Source organism: Sorex fumeus, unplaced genomic scaffold (assembly GCF_029834395.1).
Source record: "Sorex fumeus unplaced genomic scaffold, SorFum_2.1 ptg000067l, whole genome shotgun sequence".
Classification (NCBI taxonomy): domain Eukaryota; kingdom Metazoa; phylum Chordata; class Mammalia; order Eulipotyphla; family Soricidae; genus Sorex; species Sorex fumeus.
Genome location: NW_026606124.1, coordinates 2,730,018 through 2,752,078, shown reverse-complemented (window position 1 = coordinate 2,752,078; position 22,061 = coordinate 2,730,018). Strand labels below are relative to the sequence as shown.

At 53.9% G+C, this 22,061-nt stretch overlaps 2 protein-coding genes across 2 annotated transcripts in view; both read left to right on the top strand.

Annotated features, from left to right (window-relative positions):
• The window catches only part of ARID3B (AT-rich interaction domain 3B), a 208,617-nt gene that overhangs the window by 151,777 nt on the left and 34,779 nt on the right, over nucleotides 1-22,061 (top strand). The gene's annotated exons all lie outside the window — the stretch shown is intronic.
• LOC130036863 (cytochrome P450 1A2) lies at nucleotides 1,133-8,200 on the top strand. Its single transcript, XM_056128781.1, has 7 exons — nucleotides 1,133-1,209; nucleotides 2,380-3,219; nucleotides 3,798-3,918; nucleotides 4,301-4,390; nucleotides 4,775-4,898; nucleotides 6,359-6,445; nucleotides 7,521-8,200. The coding sequence occupies exons 2-7, from the start codon at nucleotides 2,389-2,391 to the stop codon at nucleotides 7,816-7,818; spliced, it is 1,551 nt and encodes a 516-aa protein (XP_055984756.1). The 5' UTR covers nucleotides 1,133-1,209; nucleotides 2,380-2,388; the 3' UTR covers nucleotides 7,819-8,200.

Below are 22,061 nucleotides of genomic sequence, written 5' to 3'. Positions count from 1 at the left end.
ATCAAACCCGGGTCAGCCAGATGCCAGGCAAACGCTCTACCTGCAGCGCTAAATGTTCTGATATTGACTTTGTTGAAGTGTTCAAGTCAGTAAAGCATAAGAGCAACCAACAACTAAATCAACAGTGGATCATCTGAGGGCGGGAGGAAGTACAAAGGCTAGCGTGTAGGAGAACCGAGTGGTTTTTTTTGTCTTGTTTTGTTTTTTTGTTTTTTGCTTTTTGGGTCATATCTGGTGATGCACAGGGGTTACTCCTGGCTCATGAACTCAGAAATTACTCCTGGTGGTGCTCGGGGGACTATACGGGATGCTGGGAGTCAAACCTGAGTCTGCTGTATGCAAGGCAAATGTCCTACCTGCTGAGCTATTGCCCTAGCCCCGAGACCCAGGTTTGAACCCTGGTTAGAACATGGTGCCTTGGACACTTCCGGGAGTGACCCCCCAAGCACCAAGACAGAAGTAGGCCCCTACAAGCACAGCCCAAAAACAAAGAATGAATTTTCTTCATTCACTTATTTTTCTTTTGTTCTTTTTGGTTTGTTTGTTTGGGGTGACCAGGGCTTACTCCTGGCTCTGTGCTCAGGGATCATTCCTGACAGGCCTTGGGGAATCATACGGGGAGCCAGGGAATCAAACCCAGGTCAGCCACATGTAAGACAAGAACCCTAACCTATGTACGATCTCTCCATCTCCTTCGTTCCCTCTCAAACTTCTCACCCGAAGGGAGCAAGGTGAACAGGGTGAGACTGTCACTGAGGCCTCAGGGAGAAACATGGGGGCAGCTGGAATGTGCCTGTTGGGGCTTACAGGGCCTTTGATGGGGCTCCACAGTTGCGTTCGGAAGGGACTTGTGCTGCCCTCTGCGTCAGGACAGCCAAGTGACCCCTCAGGGCCCAGGGGCAGAAGGCTACATGAGCTCAGAGGCTCACTTTCACACCCAGCCCCTTTTCTCCCCCCTTGGAAGCCCCTAAACCTAACTCTCTGCCAGAACTGGGCATTCCTTCCCGAGACACATTGCCTTTCCCCAAGAGCTGCCCTCATCCAGGGGGGTGGGTGGAGCTGAGGGATCCTGGCCCAAAGCCAAGCACACATGGCCAGTCCAGCGGGACCAATCTGATAGGGGCAGTGTTTATAAAAGGCCCCCTGGTCCTGGGGCAGGAGCTCCGTGCCAGCCCCCATGCCCTGCTGAGCTCCTGCACTGCTCTACAGGTATTTCTCTTGGGCCCGTCCCCCAGGTCCCGGGGTTCCCACTGCCCTCTGAGCACCAGGGGAGGTGGAGGGATGAGGGGACCCAGGTGAGAGAGAGAAGACCTGGGTTCTAGGCCTTGCTGCTCTGCGGCAGACCTCAGTCTCCCCATTAAATGTACTATTATATTTGCTGTTTGACTGGGGAGCTGCAGTAAAGCCCACCCACGGCTTCACACATGAGAGTCGTGTGTGCTGACCAGAGTCATAGCCCAGGGCTCCCCCTCAGCACTTTCAAAAGAGAAACTTGGGCCCTAGAGAAAGGCAGGTGCGGCGCTTGCCCTGGCAACACAGTCCCCCGAGCCCCACCAGGGGTGAATCGTGAGCATGGAGCCAGGAGTAAGCCCTGAGCACCACTGGGTGTGCCTCTACCCCCAGAAATAACGTTTACAGGAGCAGCTCGGAGTAGACCCTCTCTGAAGAACTTCCTAGGGTTGGAATGGTGAGAGAAGGGGCTGATGCCCAACCTGTCTCAGGGGTCAGGGAGAAAGTGCACTTGATGGTCTTGATCCAGAACGTCAAGGGACTAATTGCAAGGACTGAACCTTGTGCTTTGCATGGGGGAGTCCCAGGTTGAGCTCCCCTGACTCATGATCCCCTGAGCACAGTGCTGGGAGTTGCCCCTGAACACTTCAGAGTGTGACCCCACAACAAAACAAACAAATCAGATCAGCCAGAGTGAAGGACAATGGGTGCTGTTTGCATCAACCCTTCTTCTTGGCCATTTTCTGGTGCCATTTTCTTGCCCCTGATGTAGCTGGGGGAAGCAGTCTCCCTGCCCTGCCCTGGGGAAGATGGGGAAGTATCAGGGGCACACACAATGGGGGTACACCCTGTTGCGGGCACACTTTTCTAGTTGGCAGCTGCCACTTGCCTCCACTCCAGCCTTGGGATGGAAACTGAGGTGGTGGGGATCTCAGATACCCCAGCTGGAAATTTCCAGGTTCTTCTCTAGCCCTAAGAGCCTGCGAAGCTTTCAAGCTGAGTGTCTGGGACTCACGGGGCATGTCGCCCGATCTTTCCGGAGCCTCGCTCCGAGCCAAGTGCAGAGTGTGTGCTGGGGTTATGGACTGTGGGGTGAAGGGATGCACGTGCACATGGCTCCAGCCCGCTCCTCCTCCTCTTCCTCGGCAGCCCATCCCAATGGCGCTGCCTCAGTTCCCTCCCCTGTCGGCCATGGAGGTGCTCTTGGTCTCTGCCATCTTCTGCCTGGTGTTCTGGGCAGTCAGAACCTGGAAGCCTCGTGCCCCCAAGGGCCTGAAGACCCCCCCAGGGCCCTGGGGCTTGCCCCTGCTGGGCCACATGCTGATGCTGGGGAAGAACCCGCACCTGGTTCTGTCGAAGCTGAGCCAGCGTTACGGGGACGTGCTGGAGATCCGCATCGGCAGCATCCCGGTGGTGGTGCTCAGCGGCCTGGACACCATCCGGCAGGCCCTGGTGCGGCAGGGAGATGACTTCAAAGGCCGGCCCGACCTCTACACCTTCACCCTGGTCACTGATGGCCAGAGTATGACCTTCAACCCAGACTCGGGCCCAGTGTGGGCCGCCCGCCGGCGCCTGGCCCAGAATGCCCTGAACACCTTCTCAATCGCCTCGGACCCGACATCCTCAGCCTCCTGCTACCTGGAGGAGCACGTGAGCAAGGAGGCTGAGGTGCTTGTGGGCAGGTTTCAGCAGCTGATGGCCGAGAATGGGGGCTTTGACCCCTACAGCACGGTGGTGAAGTCCGTGGCCAATGTCATCGGCGCCATGTGTTTTGGTCGGCACTTCCCCCAGAGCAGCGAAGAGATGCTCAGCATTGTGATGAACAGCCACGAGTTTGTGGAGACCGCCTCATCTGGGAACCCCGTGGACTTCTTCCCCATCCTCCAGTACCTGCCCAACCCCCCGCTGCAGAGGTTCAAGGATTTCAACCAGAGATTCCTCCGGTTCCTGCAGAGAACAGTCCAGGATCACTACCGGGACTTTGACAAGGTGAGGCTCATGGGCAGCAGGTGGGGAGGGAGCCCTTGACACCCCCAACCCTCGGGGCCAGGCCTTCCCACCCCCTCCAGGGTGCCCTTCGTGGCTGCACAGTCGGGGCAGTCTCTGAGTCGCTGCAAACCAGCTGGAGTCTCACTTGTCCTCTTGAGCCTCAGCTTCCCCATTCTCTAGTTTCCCTCTCAGGCTGCTCAAAACCCCAGAAAGATCAGGTTGGCACTGGGGCCTCGGTGGAAACTTCCAAAGAAAAGAGATGCTGTTGTTAAGGATGAGAGGCAGGAACCTGAACCCCAGCAGAGACTAATCCTTAGCTCAGATGTCGCTTTGCTTCCCCGTGTTCCCAGCAACTTCCTCCTTTGCAACTGGAGCCCTGGGGGTATTGGGAGGAAGGTTGGGGACCCGGGCGTGAGAAGACACTTTAAGTCCTGCTCCGAGTTGCCACCAGCCCTCCCAACCCCCCCCCCCCCCCCCAGGAACCCAGTTCACTTCCTGGAGGCCAGATGGGATGGGGTAAGTAAGGTGTTATCTTTGGCTTGGAAGGGCCGGGGACCCCTAACCATGTGCCTTTTCAGGACAGCGTCCAGGACATCACAGGTGCTCTGTTCAAGCACAGTGAGAAGGGCTCCAAGGTCGACGGCAGCCTCATCCCCCAGGAGAAGATCGTCAACCTCGTCAATGACATCTTTGGGGCAGGTAGGAACCAGCGCCGGGTTCCTCTGCTCCCCATCACCATAGCTCTCCAGAGGCCCCAGGAGATGGGCCAGGGGCAGCTTTAAGCCCAGGCTGTACCAGCAGCTCCCAGCAGAAACCCTCCCAAACGCCTCTCCTCCACTGGGGCTCAGCTGCCCTGTCTGAGCAGCCAAGGTTTTCTCGAGGCCACTGTAGTTCCAGCAGCTAGTTATGAAATCAGCGACTCCAGCTTGGGGTGGGGAAAAGCCAGTATCCACCCTCAGGAAACTCAGGGGGCTGGGGGTGAGACGAGGAGGAAGAGGGACCGAGAAAGACATAGAGTGGGGGCCCCTCTCCAAGGGCAGGCTGACTCCTGTCTTGCTTCCTCACCTCATCCCTTGTTCAGGGTTTGATACAGTCACGACAGCCATCACCTGGAGCATTATGTACCTTGTGACAAATCCCAGGACACAGAGGAAGATCCAGGAGGAGCTGGGTACGTATGTGGTGTCCCCCATGCTCTGGCAGAGAGGACCAGGAAGCACCAGATCATTCGTTCAGTGCAGATTTGTAATATGCAAGTCCAGGACGTGTAACGGTGCCCACATTGGCCCTAAAGATGCTGGGTGTGGAAAGGGTGGTGAGTGGATCTCAGAACACCAACAGATCTGAGGGACCAGATGGCACAGGGTGCAGGACACTTTCCTTGACCCGGGTTCCAATCCCAGCACCCCATATGGTCCCCTTGAGCACCACAGGAGTGATTCTGAGTACAGAGCCAAGGTACCATGAAGAGTCAGATCTAGTGCAATGGGGGACAAAGAAGCTACGAAGCAGTCGGGGCAGCAGCCCAGGCCTGTCTGTCCTCTCTGGCCTGCAGACACGGTGATTGGAAGAGCGCGACAGCCCCGGCTCTCGGACAGACCCCAGCTGCCCTACCTGGAGGCCTTCATCCTGGAGACCTTCCGACACTCCTCCTTCGTCCCCTTCACCATCCCCCACAGGTGAGGCCTCCCCGTCCTCACACCCACAGTGAATGCTCCAGGCTTCCTCCTCCCCACTTCCCAGCGACTAGACCTTACCAGACATCCTTCCTATTCATCACCTCTGGTTTCTCACACTCTCTTGGCCTCCAGCCAAGCCCTGTCAAGTGCAAATACATTCCAACTCCCCAACTCTCAGAAGAAAATTTACCCTCCTGACCTGAGTTCCCCGTCACTTTCGCTCACATTCTCTCCACGCAATCCCACACCAGCATAGGCCAGTCAGGTTCCAATTTTCCTCATGTTGGACCTTTTTCCTGAAACTCTACTCAACTCTGTGCATCCTGCCCTCTCCTAAAGGCAACACCAATGCCAACTTCCCATCCTGAGAAGCCTTTCAGGAATCATCCCAGTGGCATGGCTTCCTGGTGTGGGATCTCACAGGGCTTAGATCATTTGTTTGTCCTTGATTCTGTTTCTGAGCTTTAACAAGGTCAAGAGAGTTATTGAGTAGGCTGGAATGATAGCACAGAGGGTAGGGCGTTTGCCTTGCACACGGCCAACCCGGGTTCGATTCCCAGCATCCCATATGGTCCCCTGAGCATCGCCAGGAGTAATTTCTGAGTGCAGAACCAGGAGTGACCCCTGTGCATCGCTGGGTGTGACCCAAAAAGCAAAAAGCAAAAAAAAAGAGTTATTGAGCTGGACAGGAGCCATAGTACAGCATGTAGGTGACTTGCCTTGCATGCAGCCCGCCTACATTCAATCCCCAGTGCTTCAAATGGACTCAGACCCTGCCAGGAAAAGAATCCTGAGTGCAGAACCAGGAGTAAGCCCTGAGCCCTGTGCTAGGTGTCCCCAAAATACAAAACAATAAGAGAGTTAGTGAGTGTTGGCTTCTGCTCACATGTAGGTCTAGTACTTCCTGGAGTAAGAGGCCTGACTCTGCAGCTGAGCTGGACTTCCCAGAGTCACCCAAGAGCTGCTGGGGCTCTGGAGAATGGCCAACTGCACAGCTGACCATACACCGAAGTCTATAAACACTTGTAGAAGTTGCAGAATAAGAACAGAGAAAAGGAAAGAATCATTTGACTCCTTCCCAGCTCCTCACATTCCTTTCCCGGGGTGGGGTCCAGAGATGGTGGTAAATAAACTCCTGGAAGGAAACTTGTTCGAAGCAAGAATATTCCAGGGTGGGCCTAGAGGTATAGTACAGTGGGGAGGGCGTTTGCCTTGCACATGGCCTACCCTGGCTTGATCCCCAGCACCCTAAATAGCACCCAGAGCACTGCCAGGAGTGATCTCTGAAAACAGAGCCAGGAGTAAGCACTGAGCACTGCTGGGTAAAGCCCAATACCAAATAAATAAATAAATAAAAAGAAAGAAAGAAAGAAAATAAAAAGAAAAAAGAATCAAAGAATCTCTCAGAGTTGGGCCCGGTTTTCCAGTCCTGAGCTGACACACGTCTCTTCCTTCCTCAGCACAACAAAGGACACAACACTGAATGGATTCTACATCCCTAAGGAACGCTGTGTTTTTGTAAACCAGTGGCAAGTCAACCATGACCAGTAAGTGCCCTTTTGCCGATGGACATGTGTGAAGTTTAGCAGTCAAGGAAGCATCTGTCCTCTCAAAACTGACTTCAACAAAGGAATGGAGCCTTGGTTGCTTCATAGCTTACTCCAAATAACAAAATTTAGGTCCGTGTTTCTCAATCCTAAGAATTAGCGTGCTGGGTCGAAAGATAGTACAGGGGTTAAGGCACTTGCCCTGCATCTGGCCAACCCTATTGCAATCCTGCATCCCTTGAGCACTGCAAGGAATGACCCCTGAGCACAGAGCCAGAATTAACCCCTGAGCACTGCTAAGTGTGGGCCCCAAGCAAACAAATAAACAGATTAACAAATATAGAACTAAGGGCCAGAGAGACAGCTCAGTAGACTCAGCACACACTTTGCATGCAGAAAGCTCGGGTTTGATCCCAATTCTTACATGGTCCCCTGAGCACCACGTAGAGGCAACCCCAAGCACAGAACTGGGAGTAGTCCCTGAGTACCGCCCAGTGTAATCACAAAACGAAAATATAATAGTTTAACATTAAAATATGTTTATTGGGGTGAGAGAGATAGTACTACAGGTAGGGAGCTTGTTTTGCACGCAGTCAACCCAGGTTCGATTCCTAGTGCACCCACATGGTTCCCAGAGCCTGCGGGGAATGACTCTTGAATGAGCATCACCAGGTGTGGCCAAAATAAGTAAATAAAATAGATTATGCTTATTTCAGGACTGCCCATTTTAGAGAACTTTGGGGGGAAAAAAGAATCAAATTCAGCGAGACCCCTCCCCACACTCTCCATCCAATCTAACATTTGTGTTTGCAACCCAAGTCTGTTCAGAAGTTCCTAGAGCCTTTCCAGCCCAGACCCAGAAATCCCAGGTCCTGGGGCTGGAGCGATAGCACAGCGGGTAGGGCGTTTGCCATGCACATGGCCAATCCGGGTTCGATTCCCAGCATCCCATATGGTCCCCCTGAGCGTCGCCAGGAGTAATTTCTGAGTGCAGAACCAGGAGTAACCCCTGTGCATCGCCGGGTGTGACCCAAAAAGAAAAAAAAAAAAACCCAGGTTCTATCTCCCCTTGCAGGAAGCTGTGGGGCGACCCATTCGAGTTCCGGCCAGAGCGGTTCCTCACTGAGGAGGGCACCGCCATCAACAAGAACACCAGCGAGAAAGTGATGCTCTTCGGCATGGGCAAGCGCCGGTGCATAGGGGAGGTGCTGGCCAAGTGGGAGATCTTCCTCTTCCTGGGCACCCTGCTGCAGCGGCTGGAGTTCAGCGTGGCCCCAGGTGTGAAGGTGGACATGACCCCCACCTACGGGCTGACCATGAAGCTCCCACACTGCCATCACGTCCAGGCCCGGCTCCGCTTCTCCATTAAGTGACGGGCTTCCGCAGGCCAGGCAGAAGGGGTCGTGGGGTTCCCCGTGGGCCTCAGTCCTTGGTTCTGCCTCTTCTCTTTAATAGCCGCTTTACTGAGATGTGATTCACACACCACACCGTGCACAGCCCTAAAGCGTGCCACACTGAATGGCTCGTTTGTCCTCAGCGTTCTGCTGCCTCACAATCAACTGTAGGACCAGCTCGAGACCCACAGAGAAAGTCCACACCCGCTAACACTCTGACCCCAGTCCCTCAAACCTGCCTCTCCGACCCCCAACTGCTTGGCGCTACTTTTCTGCCTTGAGAGATCTGTCTGCTCTGGACATCTCACATAAATGCAATTATAAATGCAATTAAACAATAAATAAATGCCTTTAACCGCTGGCTTCTGCCTCCTTTGCTTAGCATAAAGCTTTCCCCATAATAATCGTGCTAGTTACCCCTGAAGCCCTACCCTCTAAGGTGGGGCTTCTCTTGGGGCCTCAGAGATAGCACAGCCAGGTAAAGAAGTCACCTTGTTTACCATCCAGTTGAACCAGACTCAATCCCCGGCTTCGCATATGGTCCCCCGAGCCCGACAGGAGTGATACCTGAGCGCAGAATCAGGAGTCAGATCTAAGCACCGTTGGGTGTGACCCGAAAACTAAAATTTAGGAAAAAAAAGGAAAGCAATATGATATGGGCCAAGATGTGGAGAAATGGAAACTATTATGTATAACGTTTCTGTGGAAATGCCACCAAACATGGGTCACCGTGGGCAGATGTACAGAGAAAGTGTAATTGGACCAGAGCGATAGTACAAAGGATAGAGCATTTGCCTTGCACACAGCGACCCGGTTTTAATCCCTGGCATCACATATGGTTCCCTGACCCTGCTAGGAGCGATCACTGAGTGCAGAGCCAGGAGTAAGCCCTGAGCACCACCAGGTGTGACCCAAAAAGTAGTCCGGGGGGAGTGGAATAGAGGCTTTTCAAGAAGGGGGAGTTGTTTAATGAGCACAAAGTTTCTGCTTTGTTTGGTTTTGATTCGGGGGCCACACCAGGAGGTGCTCAAGGATCACTCCTGGCAGTGCTCAGGGAACCATCTGGGGTACCGGGGATCAAACCCAGATCGCTACAGAGAGTTTCTGTTTGGGATCGTAAAAAAGTTCTAGAAGTGGATGGTGTTGATTGTTGCCCAACTTTATGCATGTACATCAGGCCACTGGATTATACCCTTAACAGGCTTAGGATGGCAAATTTTGTTATTTTACCAGAATTTTTTTTTGAAGAAAAGGCAAGTAATGCAATAAAATATTGAATGGAATAAAAAGAAATGAGCTATGAAAAAGCCCCGAAAGGATGTGTCAGGACTTCCAATGCTTGCTCTAAAGAGAAGAAGGCAATCTGCGAAGGTTGTGTACTTTGCGATTCCAAATATATGACACCCTGGAAAAGGCAAGCTCTGAGGCAGTAAAAAGATCAGTGGCTGCCAGAAGTTCAGCGGGCGGGTGTGGGAGGCGGGAGGAACAGATGGAGCAAAGCGGAGTTTTAGGGTGCTGAAATTAGTCGGTATGATAATGTGATTATATGGAGACACATGTCATTATAATTTTATATGTACACGTTATACATTTAAACGGCAGAAAGTGTAACAGAATGAACCCTAATGTAAATGACAGACTTCAGGGGCCGAGAGAGTGGGCAGGAGCTCAATCAACCCTACTTTGATCTCCAGCTCCCAAGCCCCTCCAGGAGTGATCCTGAGCACAGAGCCAGGAGTAAACCCTGACCACTGCCAGGTGTGGCCAAAAAAAAAAAATCTTTATTAATCAAAACTGAAAGTTTATGGGGGCTGGAGAGATAGTACAGCAGATTCGACATTTGCCTTGCACACAGAAGACCCAGGTTCAATCCCTGGAACCCCACATGGTCTCCTGAGCCCTGCCAAAAGTAACCCCTGAGCCCAGAGCTAGGAGTAAGCCCTGAGCCTTACTTGGTGTGGTCCTAAAACAAAACAAAACAAAACAAAAAAGCAAAAACAAAGTGTTTAGAGGCATAATTGCTCTGATATTTTGGGAAACAATCAGAATAATCAATATTCTGATTGTTTCCAGAATATTGGCTTGCTTTGACTTTGGCGGTAGGGATGGACATTTAAGAATAAAAACCAGGGGCCAGAGCAATAGTACAGGAGTAGGGTGTTTGCCTTGCATGCAGCTTACCTGGGTTTGACCTCCAGTATCCCATATGGTCCCCTGAGCACCACCAGGAGAAATTCCTGAATGCAGAGCCAGGAGTAACCCCAGGTGTGACCCCCCCCCCAAATAAGAATAAAAACTAGGGACTAGAACGATAGGGCAGTGGGGAAGGTGCTTGCTTTGCAACATGGTTTGACCTCCAGCATCCCATATGGTCCCCCAAGCACCACCAGGAGTGATTCCTGAGCACAGGGCCAGGAGTAAGTCCTGAACATTAATAGATGTGGCCCCCAAACAAACAAACAGAAAGAAAAAACATCAGCTGGAGTCTGTGCTAAATCCCTGGAGTGCAGAGGGAGTTGCCTTGCTTTCTGTGTCTATTCCTCCTCAGACCCAGCCCAAAACCAGGAAGGCTATCTGAGAGAAAACTTGGCTTGTCAGTCACAGGAGGCCCATTTGGGGCCCTAAGGAAGCTCCATCTGGGGAAGACCAAGTCCTGCCTGTGAACCTGAGATGGGGTAGACATGAACCTGGACAGGATCAAGGAGACACAGCCCTAACTGAAAGGAAGGGCCTGACCCAGGGCAAGATGAGTCCTCTCTGAGAAGGGGGACACAGCTAACCCTGGGTGTGTCAGGAAGCATGACCCTGGCTGAGGAGGGAGACATGGTCCAGTCTGAGGGAGGAGTCATGATCTCAGGTGAGGAGCCCCAGTCTGAGGAGGATCTGGTTTAGCCCTCCGCGACAGTAAGGAGCAGGATTTGATGCACCCCAGGGGTACGCACTGAGGCTCTGTAGAAGTGACAGGCAGACATGGTCACCCTCTGTCAATCGGCCAGGCCCAGGTCACCCCGCGGTCACTGCCCCATCAGGTTTGCTGTGGTCAGGAGTTGGCCTGGTCTTCTCACGCACACCTGGCCAATCTTTAACTCACTTGGGCTGGCTCAGGACTCCCTCTGGCCAGAGCCAGGTGAGGAGGAATTGGACGCAGAGACTTTGGCCCCCACTTGACAGGCTGGAGGCAGACGGGGACACAACAGTTTTTTCTACAACTAACTGGGGGAGGGGGGTGTTGGCCAGGACTGGGCCTCATGGTTTCTTTCTGAGAGAGAGGGACCTTGAGGCCAGAGCGATAGATAGTACAGTGGGGAGGGCGATTGCCCTGCACGTGGCCGACTCAGATTTGATCCCCAGCATCCCTGAGCAGTGCCAGAGCAGATTTCTGAGTGCAGAGGCAGGAGTAAACCCCGAGTAACCCACTGAGTGTGATGTCAAAAGAAAAACCTTTTGCAGGAAAACGGAGAGCTCATATAGTGGGTAGGGCGCTTGCCTTCTGCAGTCAACCCAGATTTGGTCCCTGGCATCGTATCTAGTCCTCCAAGTCTCAGCTGGAGTGATCCCTGAGCACAGAGCCAGGAGTAAATCCTGAGTACTTCTGGGTGTGGCCCAGATCCCAAAAACAAAACAAAGAACAAAGGTCAGAGTGAGTGCACAGTAGGCAAAATACTGACCTTGCACGCCACTCACCTGCACTCCATACGGTCTCCTGAGCTCTGCCGGGAGTGATTCCTGAGTGCGGCGCCAGGAATAGTCCCTGAGCATCTCTGTGTGAGTGAACCAAAAAACAAAACAAACAAAAGAACTCCACCAAAATACGCGGAACGATAGTCCAATTAGTGGGGCACTTGCCTTGCACCAGGCCAAGCCGGGTTTGATCCCCAGCATCTCATATGGTCCCCCAAGCCCCTCCAGGAGTGTGAATGCAGAGCCAGGACTAAGCGCTTGTCACCACCAGCATGCCCCCAAAACCAAAGACAGGGTGAATTGTGTGGAAGGCCTGAAAGATGACGCAAAGGGCTGGAGCACATGCCTGCTGGAGCCCCGGGTTCCACTCCAGGCACGATGTAATCGTCCATGTACCGCTGAGGGCAGCCCTGGAGCCCCCTAGCACTGTTCGGAGGACTCAGATAGAGCAGAGGGAGCGTGGAGCATGTGGGGCTGGAAGGGAGGGCCCTGGATTCCGTTACAGGGTGCAAACCATGGGCAGGTGCCATCTCCGAGCTTAGACCCCTGCTTCAGCCACCTCGGAGTCTTCACCACAAATCTGAGGGTGGAGAGATCGTAGCACTGTAGCACTGTCCTCCCATTGTTCATCGATTTGCTCGAGTGGGCACCAGTAACATCTCCATTGTGAGACTTGTTGTTACTGTTTTTGGCATATCGAATACGCCATGGGGAGCTTGCCAGGCTTTGTCATGTGGGCGAGGTACTCTCGAAAGCTTGCCAGGCTCTCCAAGAGGGACGGAGGAATCGAACCCGGGTTGGCCGCATGCAAGGCAAACGCCCTACCCACTGTGCTATTGCTCCCGCGATATCTCCAGGAGAGATAGTACAGGGGGTAAAGCACTTGCCTTGCATGTGCCCAAGCGGGCTCACGCCTGAGCTGTTCTGCCAGTTTCCCCTAAGTCTGTGGGCAAGAGCCAGAGCCGGGAGGGTCATGCATGTGGAGATGCAATTCATGGGGAAGGGCTCAGTTTAAAAATTGCTTTCCCCAACCCCGTTGGTTTTTGAATAGCCCCGGTGATTACTCAGGGGTAATTACTCATGGCTCTGTACTCAGAAATCACTCCTGGGGGCCGGAGCGATAGCACAGCGGGTAGGGCGTTTGCCTTGCACACAGCCAACACGGCCAACCCAGGTTCGATTCCCAGCATCCCATATGGTCCCCCGAGCACCGCCAGGAGTAATTCCTGAGTTCATGAGCCAGGAGTAACCCCTGAGCAACGCCGGGTGGGTGTGACCCAAAAAAAGCAAAAAAAAAAAAAAAATCAGTCCTGGCAATGCTTGGGGACCACATGGGATTCCAGCGATTGAACTTGGATTGGACACATGAAAGGGAAGTGCCATCCCCTCTGTACTATTGCTCTGACCCCTAACACTGCTTTTGACTTCTCTCCTTTCTTGCTGTTCTGGCTTCTTTCCTTTTCTTTCCTCTTTCTTTATCTTTTCTTCCATAGTGCCGGGATCAAGTTCAGGCCCTCACACACTCAAGGCCCCACACCCCCAAAATTTTATTTCCTTTTTTGTGTTCGGGGGCCATAGCCGGCAATGCACAGGACTTACTCCTGGCTCTGCACTTAGGCATCACTTCTGACAGTGCTCGGGGGACCATAAGGGGTGCTGAGGTTCAAACCCAGGCCAGCCACACGTAGAGAGACAGTTCAGTGGATTTGGCACTTACTTTGCATGTGGTCAGCCTGGTTTGATCTCCAGATCTCCACATGATGCCCTGAGCTCCACCATCTGTAAGTTCAGAACCAGGAGTAATACCCTCCCTGCTGTACTTCCACTCCAGCCTACCTTCAACATTTTTGTCTGGTTGTGTTGGTTTTAGGTCACACCAGTGGTATTCAGTGGCTGGTCCCAGCTAGTGCTATCTTTTAGAACCATGCCATGTGGACCAGAGATCATTGGTGAGTCAGGAGTCATCTCCCTTTGGAGAAGGGCCCCTGAGGGTCTCCACACCGAGCCCTGGAGAAGCCCTGAGCAAGATATGGGGTTCCCTAGGACCCCCACCCCATCCCCACTGATCATGCTCCTGCCTGTATACCCTCAGGGTCAGCAGTGCTGCCATTCTCCTCTGCCCCCCGCTGGATTGCCAGGTTGAGCCTCCTGACCAATGAAAGAGGGACGGTGACTCAGGTGCTGAGCACGGCCCAGAGAGCCCGCACAACAGACAGAGCACGTGCCTTGCACACAGCCAGCCTGGGATTGGTCTCTGTGTCCCAAGAGCAGTGATTCCTGAGTACAAAGGAGGGAAGGAAGGAAGGAGGGAGGGAGGGTTGGAGGAAGGGAGGGAAGGAAGAAAGGAGCAGGGAGGGAGGGAAGGAATTGCCATGAGTCTCCCTTAGGGGCTGGAGAGATAGCACAGCAGGTAGGGCGTTTGCCTTGCACGCAGCCGACCAGAGTTCGATTCCCAGCATCCCATATGGTCCCCCGAGCACTACCAGAAGTAATTCCTGAGTCCATGAGCCAGGAATAACCCCTGTGCATCGCTGGGTGTGACCCAAAAAGAAAAAAAAAAAGTCTTCCTTATTCCTGCGTTGGTCCCTGTCCCTGGAATTCTCACTCCGGGGCTCTCAGTGACCCTCTCTGGCCCTGCACCTCAGCCCCCTGCCCTGACACAACTGTTCTTCCGGGTCCTCCTGGGCAGGGGCTCACAGAGGAGCAGGGGAGCAAGATGGGGGAAGGCTCTCTCGAATCCCCTGGGGTGGGGGGGGCACATCCAGGAGGAGTGTGTGTCCATCGCTCCCCTCTCGCTAAGGGCCTGGGCAGCTGGGGCAGCGCCTGGTCTTCACTGGGACCCACTGGCCCTGGGGCCACTGCGGGCCCTGCACTTCGGGGGGTGTTTTCGGTTTCAGAAGGGAACATGGCAACACTGGATACGTACCCTTCACCTCCGCTGCGCCTGGTGCATCCTGGGCCAAACCTGCTGACCCAGAGCAGCGATCCCCAGCAGGGAAGCAGGGAGAACAGACTGGGCTCCCTCGGGGCTGAATCCCAGCTGGCCTGCCCTGGGCGGCCGCGAAAGTCTTCATGTCTGCATGTTGTTGCTCCCTATGGGGGTGAGAATGCCCTATCGGGCTGAGGGTGGGGGCTTAGTGAGAGCGTGGAGAGGGCCAGCAAGCTGGTCAGTGCTGGACACACACACACGCGCGCGCGCGCACACAGGCACACAGGCACACACACGCACAACACACATGCACACGCACGCGCACACACACACGCACACATACAGAGGCACCTTGCACATAGCACCTCACATATGCTCACTTACCCCTACTCACATCCGCATCTACACCTGCACACAAACACAACTTTCCTTTTTTTTTTTTTTTTTTTTGCTTTTTGGGTCACACCCGACAATGCACAGGGGTTACTCCTGGCTCATGCTCTCAGGAATTTCGCCTGGCTGTGCTGGGAATCCCATATGGGATGCTGGGAATCGAACCCAGGTCAGCCGCGTACAAGGCAGACGCCCTTCCCGCTGTATTATTACTCCAGCCCCCCTCCCCACACACACACACACACACACATACACCTCTCATGCTCACTTTCACCAGCTAGGAATGGGAGTGGACTGGGGGAGCCCACCCAGAGCACAGTGTGACTGGGGCAGCCTCCCCGGATCCTACACCCTCCTACTGGGGTCTGGCCAGGTCTGGGCTCAGCCCACTTCCTTCCACTGCTCCCCCTTCCCAGAAGCTGGGGGTGGGGGGGGCTGTGGGATGCTGGCGTGCCAGCGAACAATGGGCCCCCAACCCTTCCGGCCCGTTGCGTGAGAAGGAGCAGCCGGAAGGAAACACCTCCCAGAGGGCCAGGCCACCTCGAGGAAGCCTGGAGACCCCCCAGGCAGCGGGGAGTCAGGCATCCTGGCTGCAAGCTCCACCCAGTCCCTGTACCCTCCTTACACCTGCTGGTCTGCCCTGCCCCCTTCTCCCAGGAAGGCAGGACCTTCCCCAGGGGCTGGGCTGGGGCTCGTGCCAGGAAGGGGCCCTGTTCTCACTTGCCTGTGTCCACAGTGTGTGGCCTGGCTCTGCAGGCCTGCTGAGTGTGGAGGAGGTGAGTGAGGGGCTGAGAGCACACGGCAGGTCCCAGCACGTTCCCCGCACCACGCTAGGAGAGGGGGGCGAGCAGGAGCGAGCCTAGACGTGGCCAGGACCCCAACATAGCAGGCAGGGCTCAGAGCCCCCCCCAGGAACAGAGACCTCAGCTCTCCTGCCCCGAGTCCTTCCAACACTCAGCTCCGTTTGTGCAGAAACACCTCTGTTCCCAGCTTTCACTCTCTCTCCTCATACTTCGTTTTTCCCAGGCTGGCCCAGAGTCTCCACCGTCATACTAGGGGTTCTTGGTGGTGGGGGTGACAACTGCCCTCCCCTATGCCTGGCCACACACCACGAGGTCTCAGAGAGCTTCCGCCAGGTGGCTGCTGACTCCACAGACCTCCCCTGAGCCTCAGTTTCCCCACCTAACAGCTATGTGTGTGGGGCGAGAATCGGAGGAGACTGCCCGTGTCTGGCACACCCCCACCCGGACCCAGCATGGAAGCTGAGGCCAGAGCCATCCGGCTATGCTCCGTCTCCGCGGGAGGCCCTCAACACCTGGGCAGGATCTTGGCTCCCTCCGTCCCAGGGTTGGTGCCCCGGGTCCAGGACGCAGGTTCTCACAGTGACCGTTGCCTAGGAGCAGGGCCAGAAGGATGCTGCAAACCCGCCTACTGAGGCCTCTCCGGGCCCCACCCCGTCAGAAATGCCGCCCTAGGACTGGACTGAGTTTTCCCATGAAGGTCTAGCCGCCACCTGGCCCGGATCTCTGGACCCTAGGCGGGATATGGTCCCCGCCCTGACAAAGGCCCAGCGCTCCACCCACCCACACCCAGCTCCACCGCCAGAGAGCTGGTTCAGGACTGTCTCAGAGATCTCAGAGATGCAGAGACACCTGCAGCTGATCGTCCTGATCCTGATCGTCCTGATCCTGAGCCCCTGAAGCCAGCGGCAACACCCCCAGATGCCACCGAGCTGACAGCCCAGAAGAAACAAAGTTTCACTAAGCATATTGAGGGGAAACAATAGCCCAGAAGGCCTGACTCACACCTAAATCTATTAGGTGTGAGTAAATTTAGATCAGTAAATCCTCAGGCCACAACTTCAGCGGCACCATTACGAGATATGTTTTGTTTTTTGGGGGGTGTTTTGTTTTTGCTTTTGGGCTCACATCCAGCGATGCTCAGGGGTTCCTCCTGGCTCTGCACTCAGGAATGACTCCTGGCACTACTGGGGCGGGGGGGGGGGGGGTGGGAACCATATGGGATGCTGGCGATAGAACCCAGGTTAGCTGCGTGCAAGGCAAACGCCTACCCATCATACTATTGCTCTGGCCCCACGAGATATGTTTTGTAATAAGCAATATAAAGCCAATTAATTAGTGTCTGCTAAGGGAGCAGGCTGTGGGGGGTGGGGGGCGGCAGGGAAACCAGGGGCATTGGTGGAGGGAAGTGCACGTGGGTGGGAGTGGAGGTAAAGAGTGCATACCTGAAACATAAAGTTTAAACAGCCACACAAGAAAGGCTCTGTGAGGCGTGAGAGACTCTCTATTCCCACGGCAGGGGAGGAGGGTTGCAGGCACGCCACGTGAGGTAGCAGCTCCCAGGCCCGAGGGCTCAGGAGATGACAGCACACCTGCGGACACACACCTGGCTGCTAGCACGCACATTCCTGGCTGCCGTGCGGAGCCAGCTGCACGCAGCACCTGGCCAGCGCACGCACAGGTATCTGACCACTTGGAGCAACGCTTACCCGAGTGCACGCAGACTGCCAGTGCCTGAGAGGCACGAAACCTCTGTCCCCTCCCCCTGCTTTTCTTGGCTGGGCCGCCTCAGGAACTGCAGGGGGCCCCAGTAACCACTCTCTGGCCGGCCCGCGGAGGTGGCCCGAGGATTGATCCCATGGTGCAAGGAGGGACCAATTGAATGAACACGAGACACAAGAGACAGAGTACAGTTTAGAAACAGAGAGAAAAAGGGACAGGCTTTATTGAGGGATACAGGCTGTTTCTATAGGGTCCGGGCAGCTCAGTCAGGAGCAGAAGCAATATAACCATATACGGTAAGGTCAGCAGCAAGAGCTTTACCTAACATTCAAGGTAGACATTTGCACATCAAAGGGTCTTGTGGCAGTAGGTGCCTCCTGAGCTTTACATTTGTATATCAAAGGGTCTTAGGGAGTAGATGCATCCTGGAGGTTACTATAGATAAGGCCAGATAAGCTGTCAGCCTGATGTGTGGCTATCGATCAGGTATTTGCTGAGATCAGGAAGTCCTGGGAGACTGTCACCAATGTCTGTCCCAAGCAGTTCCTAACATGGGAACCATGGCCAGGGTCTATGAGAGGGCTCTTGGCTTCCCACAAGGAACCCATCTGCTTGTAGGTCCCACAGGGCCTTGGGGATGAATCCCAGGCAGGTCTCAGGCTGCACAGTGAGGCCCAGTGCTGGTGACGGTGCACCTTCATTCCCAGCAATGTGACCAAATTCACCCACAAGGTTTGTTAGAAAGTGATAGTGAAAGTGCCAGGGAATGTGGAGAGCTCACGCCTTGCCTATGTGAGGACCTGACTTTGATTCCCAGCCAGGCCTGAGCCCCTGAGCATCGCCACAACAATAAAAATGAGAAGTTTTGGCCAGGACCGGAGCGATAGTACAGCAATTAGGGTATCTGCCTTGCACATTGCCAACCCGGATGCCATCCCAGGTAGCTCACGTGATCCCCCAAGCACCGCCAGGAGTGATTTCTGAGTGTAGAGCCAGGAATAAGCCCTGAGTTTGGCCCCACCATCTCCCAATTTTTTCCCTAGAGAGATAGTACATTGCCTTTCATCCCTCAGTCCTGGTTTGATCACTGGCCCAGAATATGGTCTTCTGAGCACTGCCAGAGATCACCCCGCAGCTCGCCTAGGAGAGGTCCAGTCCCCCCCACCCAAATAATTATTGTTTTTTTTTTGGCCACAAATCGACAGTGCTCAGAGGCTTACTTTTGGCTCTGGGCTCAGAGATCAATCCTGGCAGTGTTTGGGGGACCATATGGGGTGCGGGGATTGGTCTCATGCAAAGCAAGTGCCCTTTCCGCTGTAATATTGCTCCAGCCCCTCTCTCCGAATAATTTTTTAATCTGGGGAGGAGACAGAGAGATAGTACGAAGGTTAAGGTGCTTGCCTTGTCTATAACCCACCCCAGTTTAACCTTCAACACCACATAGAGTCCCCTGAGTCTGCTAGGAGTGAACCCTGAGCACTGCCGGGTATAGTCCAACATCCTCCCACCAAGTGGCCATCAAGCACATGAGAAGAATGTTCGTCATCACTGATTATCAGAGAATTGCAAACCAGAAGGACAATGAGCTCTTGTCTCATACTAGCAAGGAAGGTCTACATCAAAAAGTTGACAAACGGTCAGGACTGAGAGGGATGTGGCCAACTCATCCACTGGGACAGGTGGACTGTTGCATGATTCAGCGTCTCTGGAAAACAATGTGGAGACTTCTTGAAACTTGACACATAAAACTTCCGTCCAACTCAACAACTCCACTCCGGGGAATCTACCCTAAGGACATAAAAAACATTCATCTGAAAAGCTATAGGCACGCCTAGGTTCTCTGCCTCATTATTCACACTAGCCAAGATCTGGAAACAACCCAAGTGTCCCACAGCTGGTGAGTGGATAAAGCATGCATGGTCTATCTGCATGTAGATAAACAGTGGAATACTAGGCAGCTATGAAAAAAGATGGACTCTTGCTCTTTGCTGCAAATTGGATGGTATTGGAGGAAGTCAAGGTCAGTGAAATGAGTCAGGAAGAAAAAGGACAAACACCAGATGATCTCACTCACATAAGGAATATTAAAAAACAAAACAAATGATTAGCCAATACCCGATAGGAACACCCCTGAGATAGAGCCAACCGAACGGGGATCCTGAGGGCACTGGAGGGGCCAGACTTGGAATAATGGGGGGCACCATTTGGTGGTAAGTGTGGTGTAGTGTCGCCCTGTGTTTCTCAACCATAGAGCCCCTTTGTGCCCCCAAGATATTCCACAGAGGCCACAGGCAACAATCACACAAATAGGGGGCTACAGAACAGAACTAGGAAGCCAGCCAGCAGGAGCAGGGGCGCCACAGGGAGTGAACAAGGCTAGAAGGAGGCTGGGGGTTGAGAAAGTTCGAGAAATATGGGTGAAGCAACTTGCGTGTACGAAACATTCATATTGGTATTGACATTTAAAATAATAATTAGAGGGGCTGGAGAGATAGCACAGCGGGCAGGGCGTTTGCCTTGCACGCGGCCATCCCGGGTTCGATTCCCAGCATCCCATATGGTCCCCTGAGCACTGCCAGGAGTAACTCCTGAGTGCAGAGCCAGGAGTAACCCCTGTGCATCGCCAGGTGTGGCCCAAAAAGCAAATAAATAAATAAATAAAATAATAATTAGAAATAAATAAACAATTAAATTTTGAGGGCTGATGAGTAGGACAACAGTTGGAGCACCTGCCTTGAATGCAGCCAACCAGGGTTGGATCCCGGCATCCCAGATGGTTCCATGGGCCCTGCCAGGAGTGATCCCTGAGTTCAGAGCCCTGAGCACCACCTGATGTGGAGAAAAGAAAGGAGCAGGGGCTCTCTTCTACAATGCTCCCTGTTCCCTGGGTGTGTTTCTCTCCAGCATCTCGGTGTGTTTTTGTACTGCAACCCCCTGAGGACAATGACCTAAGGCTCATTTGTCTTACTCCATAGTAAGAATCTAACCCCGGGTTAACTCCATGCGAGAATGCACACCTCGTCTGTGTGAGATCCCTGTACCACTGGCGCTGGCACACTGGGTGTGGCTCCTATTTCAAAAGGAAATAGATTTTGTTTTGTTTTGGGCCACACCCAGCAGTGCTCAGGGTTTACTCCAGGCTCTGCGTTCAAGGATCATTCCTGGCAGGGATCAGGGGACGATATGGGGTGCCAGAGATTGAGCCTGGGTCTGCAGCATGCAAGAAAAGCATTTTATTCGCCATATTATCACTCCATCCCTTCAAAAGTAATGGATTCTGGGTTGGAAGGCACTGCCTTGCATGCAGCCAACCCCAGTCCAAGTGCCCAGCACTGCGTTTGGTCCCCCAGGCCCTGCCAGGAGTAATCCCTGAGCACAGACAAAAGCAATGAATTTTTTTTTCTTTTTGGGTCACACCCAGCGATGCTCAGGGGTTACTCCTGGCTCAAGCACTCAGGAAATACTCTGGCAGTGCTCAGGGGACCATATGGGATGCTGGGAATCGAACCCGGGTCGGCCGCGTGCAAGGCAAACACCCTACCCACTGTGCTATTGCTCCAGCCCCAAAAGCAATTAATTTTAAGGAAAAAATACAGTGGGTAGGGTGTTTGCCTTGCACATGGCTGTCTCAGGTTCAATCCCTGACATCCCATATGGTCCCCTGAGCACCTCCAGGACTCATTCCTGAGTGCAGAGCTGGGAGTAACGCCTGCCGGGTGTGACCCAAAAAGCCAAAAAGAAAAAAAAAATGAAATAAAGAATTTAACCCTCAAAACAATTCTGTGAGGCACACATCCTTATTTACCCCATTTTACATAGGAGAAAACTGAGGCCCAGAGATCCCCCCAAAAACTTTGCCTGGCAAGTGAGAGGCAAGAATCTCAATCCCAGGGAGAGAGGGACAAAGCCCCTGACTCCAGCTGAACTTAATATATGCACAGCCTCTTGGTGAGGGTCTGGAGAGGCAGGATAGTGGGTAGGGCGCTTGGGGCCAGGTGAGGTTCGATCTCCAGCATCCCGTATAGTTCCCCCAAACACTGCAGAAGTGATCCCTGAGTGCAGAACCAGGAGTAACCCCTGAGAATCGCCAGTTGGGACCCCAAAGCAAAAACAAAACAAGTCTCATGAGATAAATGGGGAAACGGGCCTACCTGGCAAGCAGGTGCCTGGCAGGGCTGAGAAGCCAGTCTTGGGCGGAACAGAAGCTAAGCCACTTGCTTTGCGTTCAGTTGGCCCCAGTTTGATCCCCAGAACCACGCGGTCCTTAGAGCATCGCCAGGAGTACCTTTGAGTGGAGTACCTCCCACAAAGCATGGAATATGCCCCACAAACCATGGAATACGTCCCACAAAAGCCCCCACCAGAACTCCCGCAAAGCTGCCAGGTGGGCAGTAGGGGGCGCTGGACAGGATCGGCTCTTTACTAGCCCCGGCTCGGAACCGAAGCAATGAGACTGCAGTCTGGCCCGCCCCCTCGTGGCCACGTGGAGAAGCACATGCTTCCAGTTGCCGCTCAAACTCCCAGGGACCAGAGACTCCCTAAAGAAAAGCCAGCAGGCAGTGTGCTTTTGCAAGCGCAACTTCAAGGGTCCAGGGGCCACAGTGATAGTACAGCAGGAAGGGCCCTTGCCTTGCGCACGACTGACCCGAGTTGGATCCCCGGCATTCCATATGGTCCCCTGAGCACCACCAGGAGTC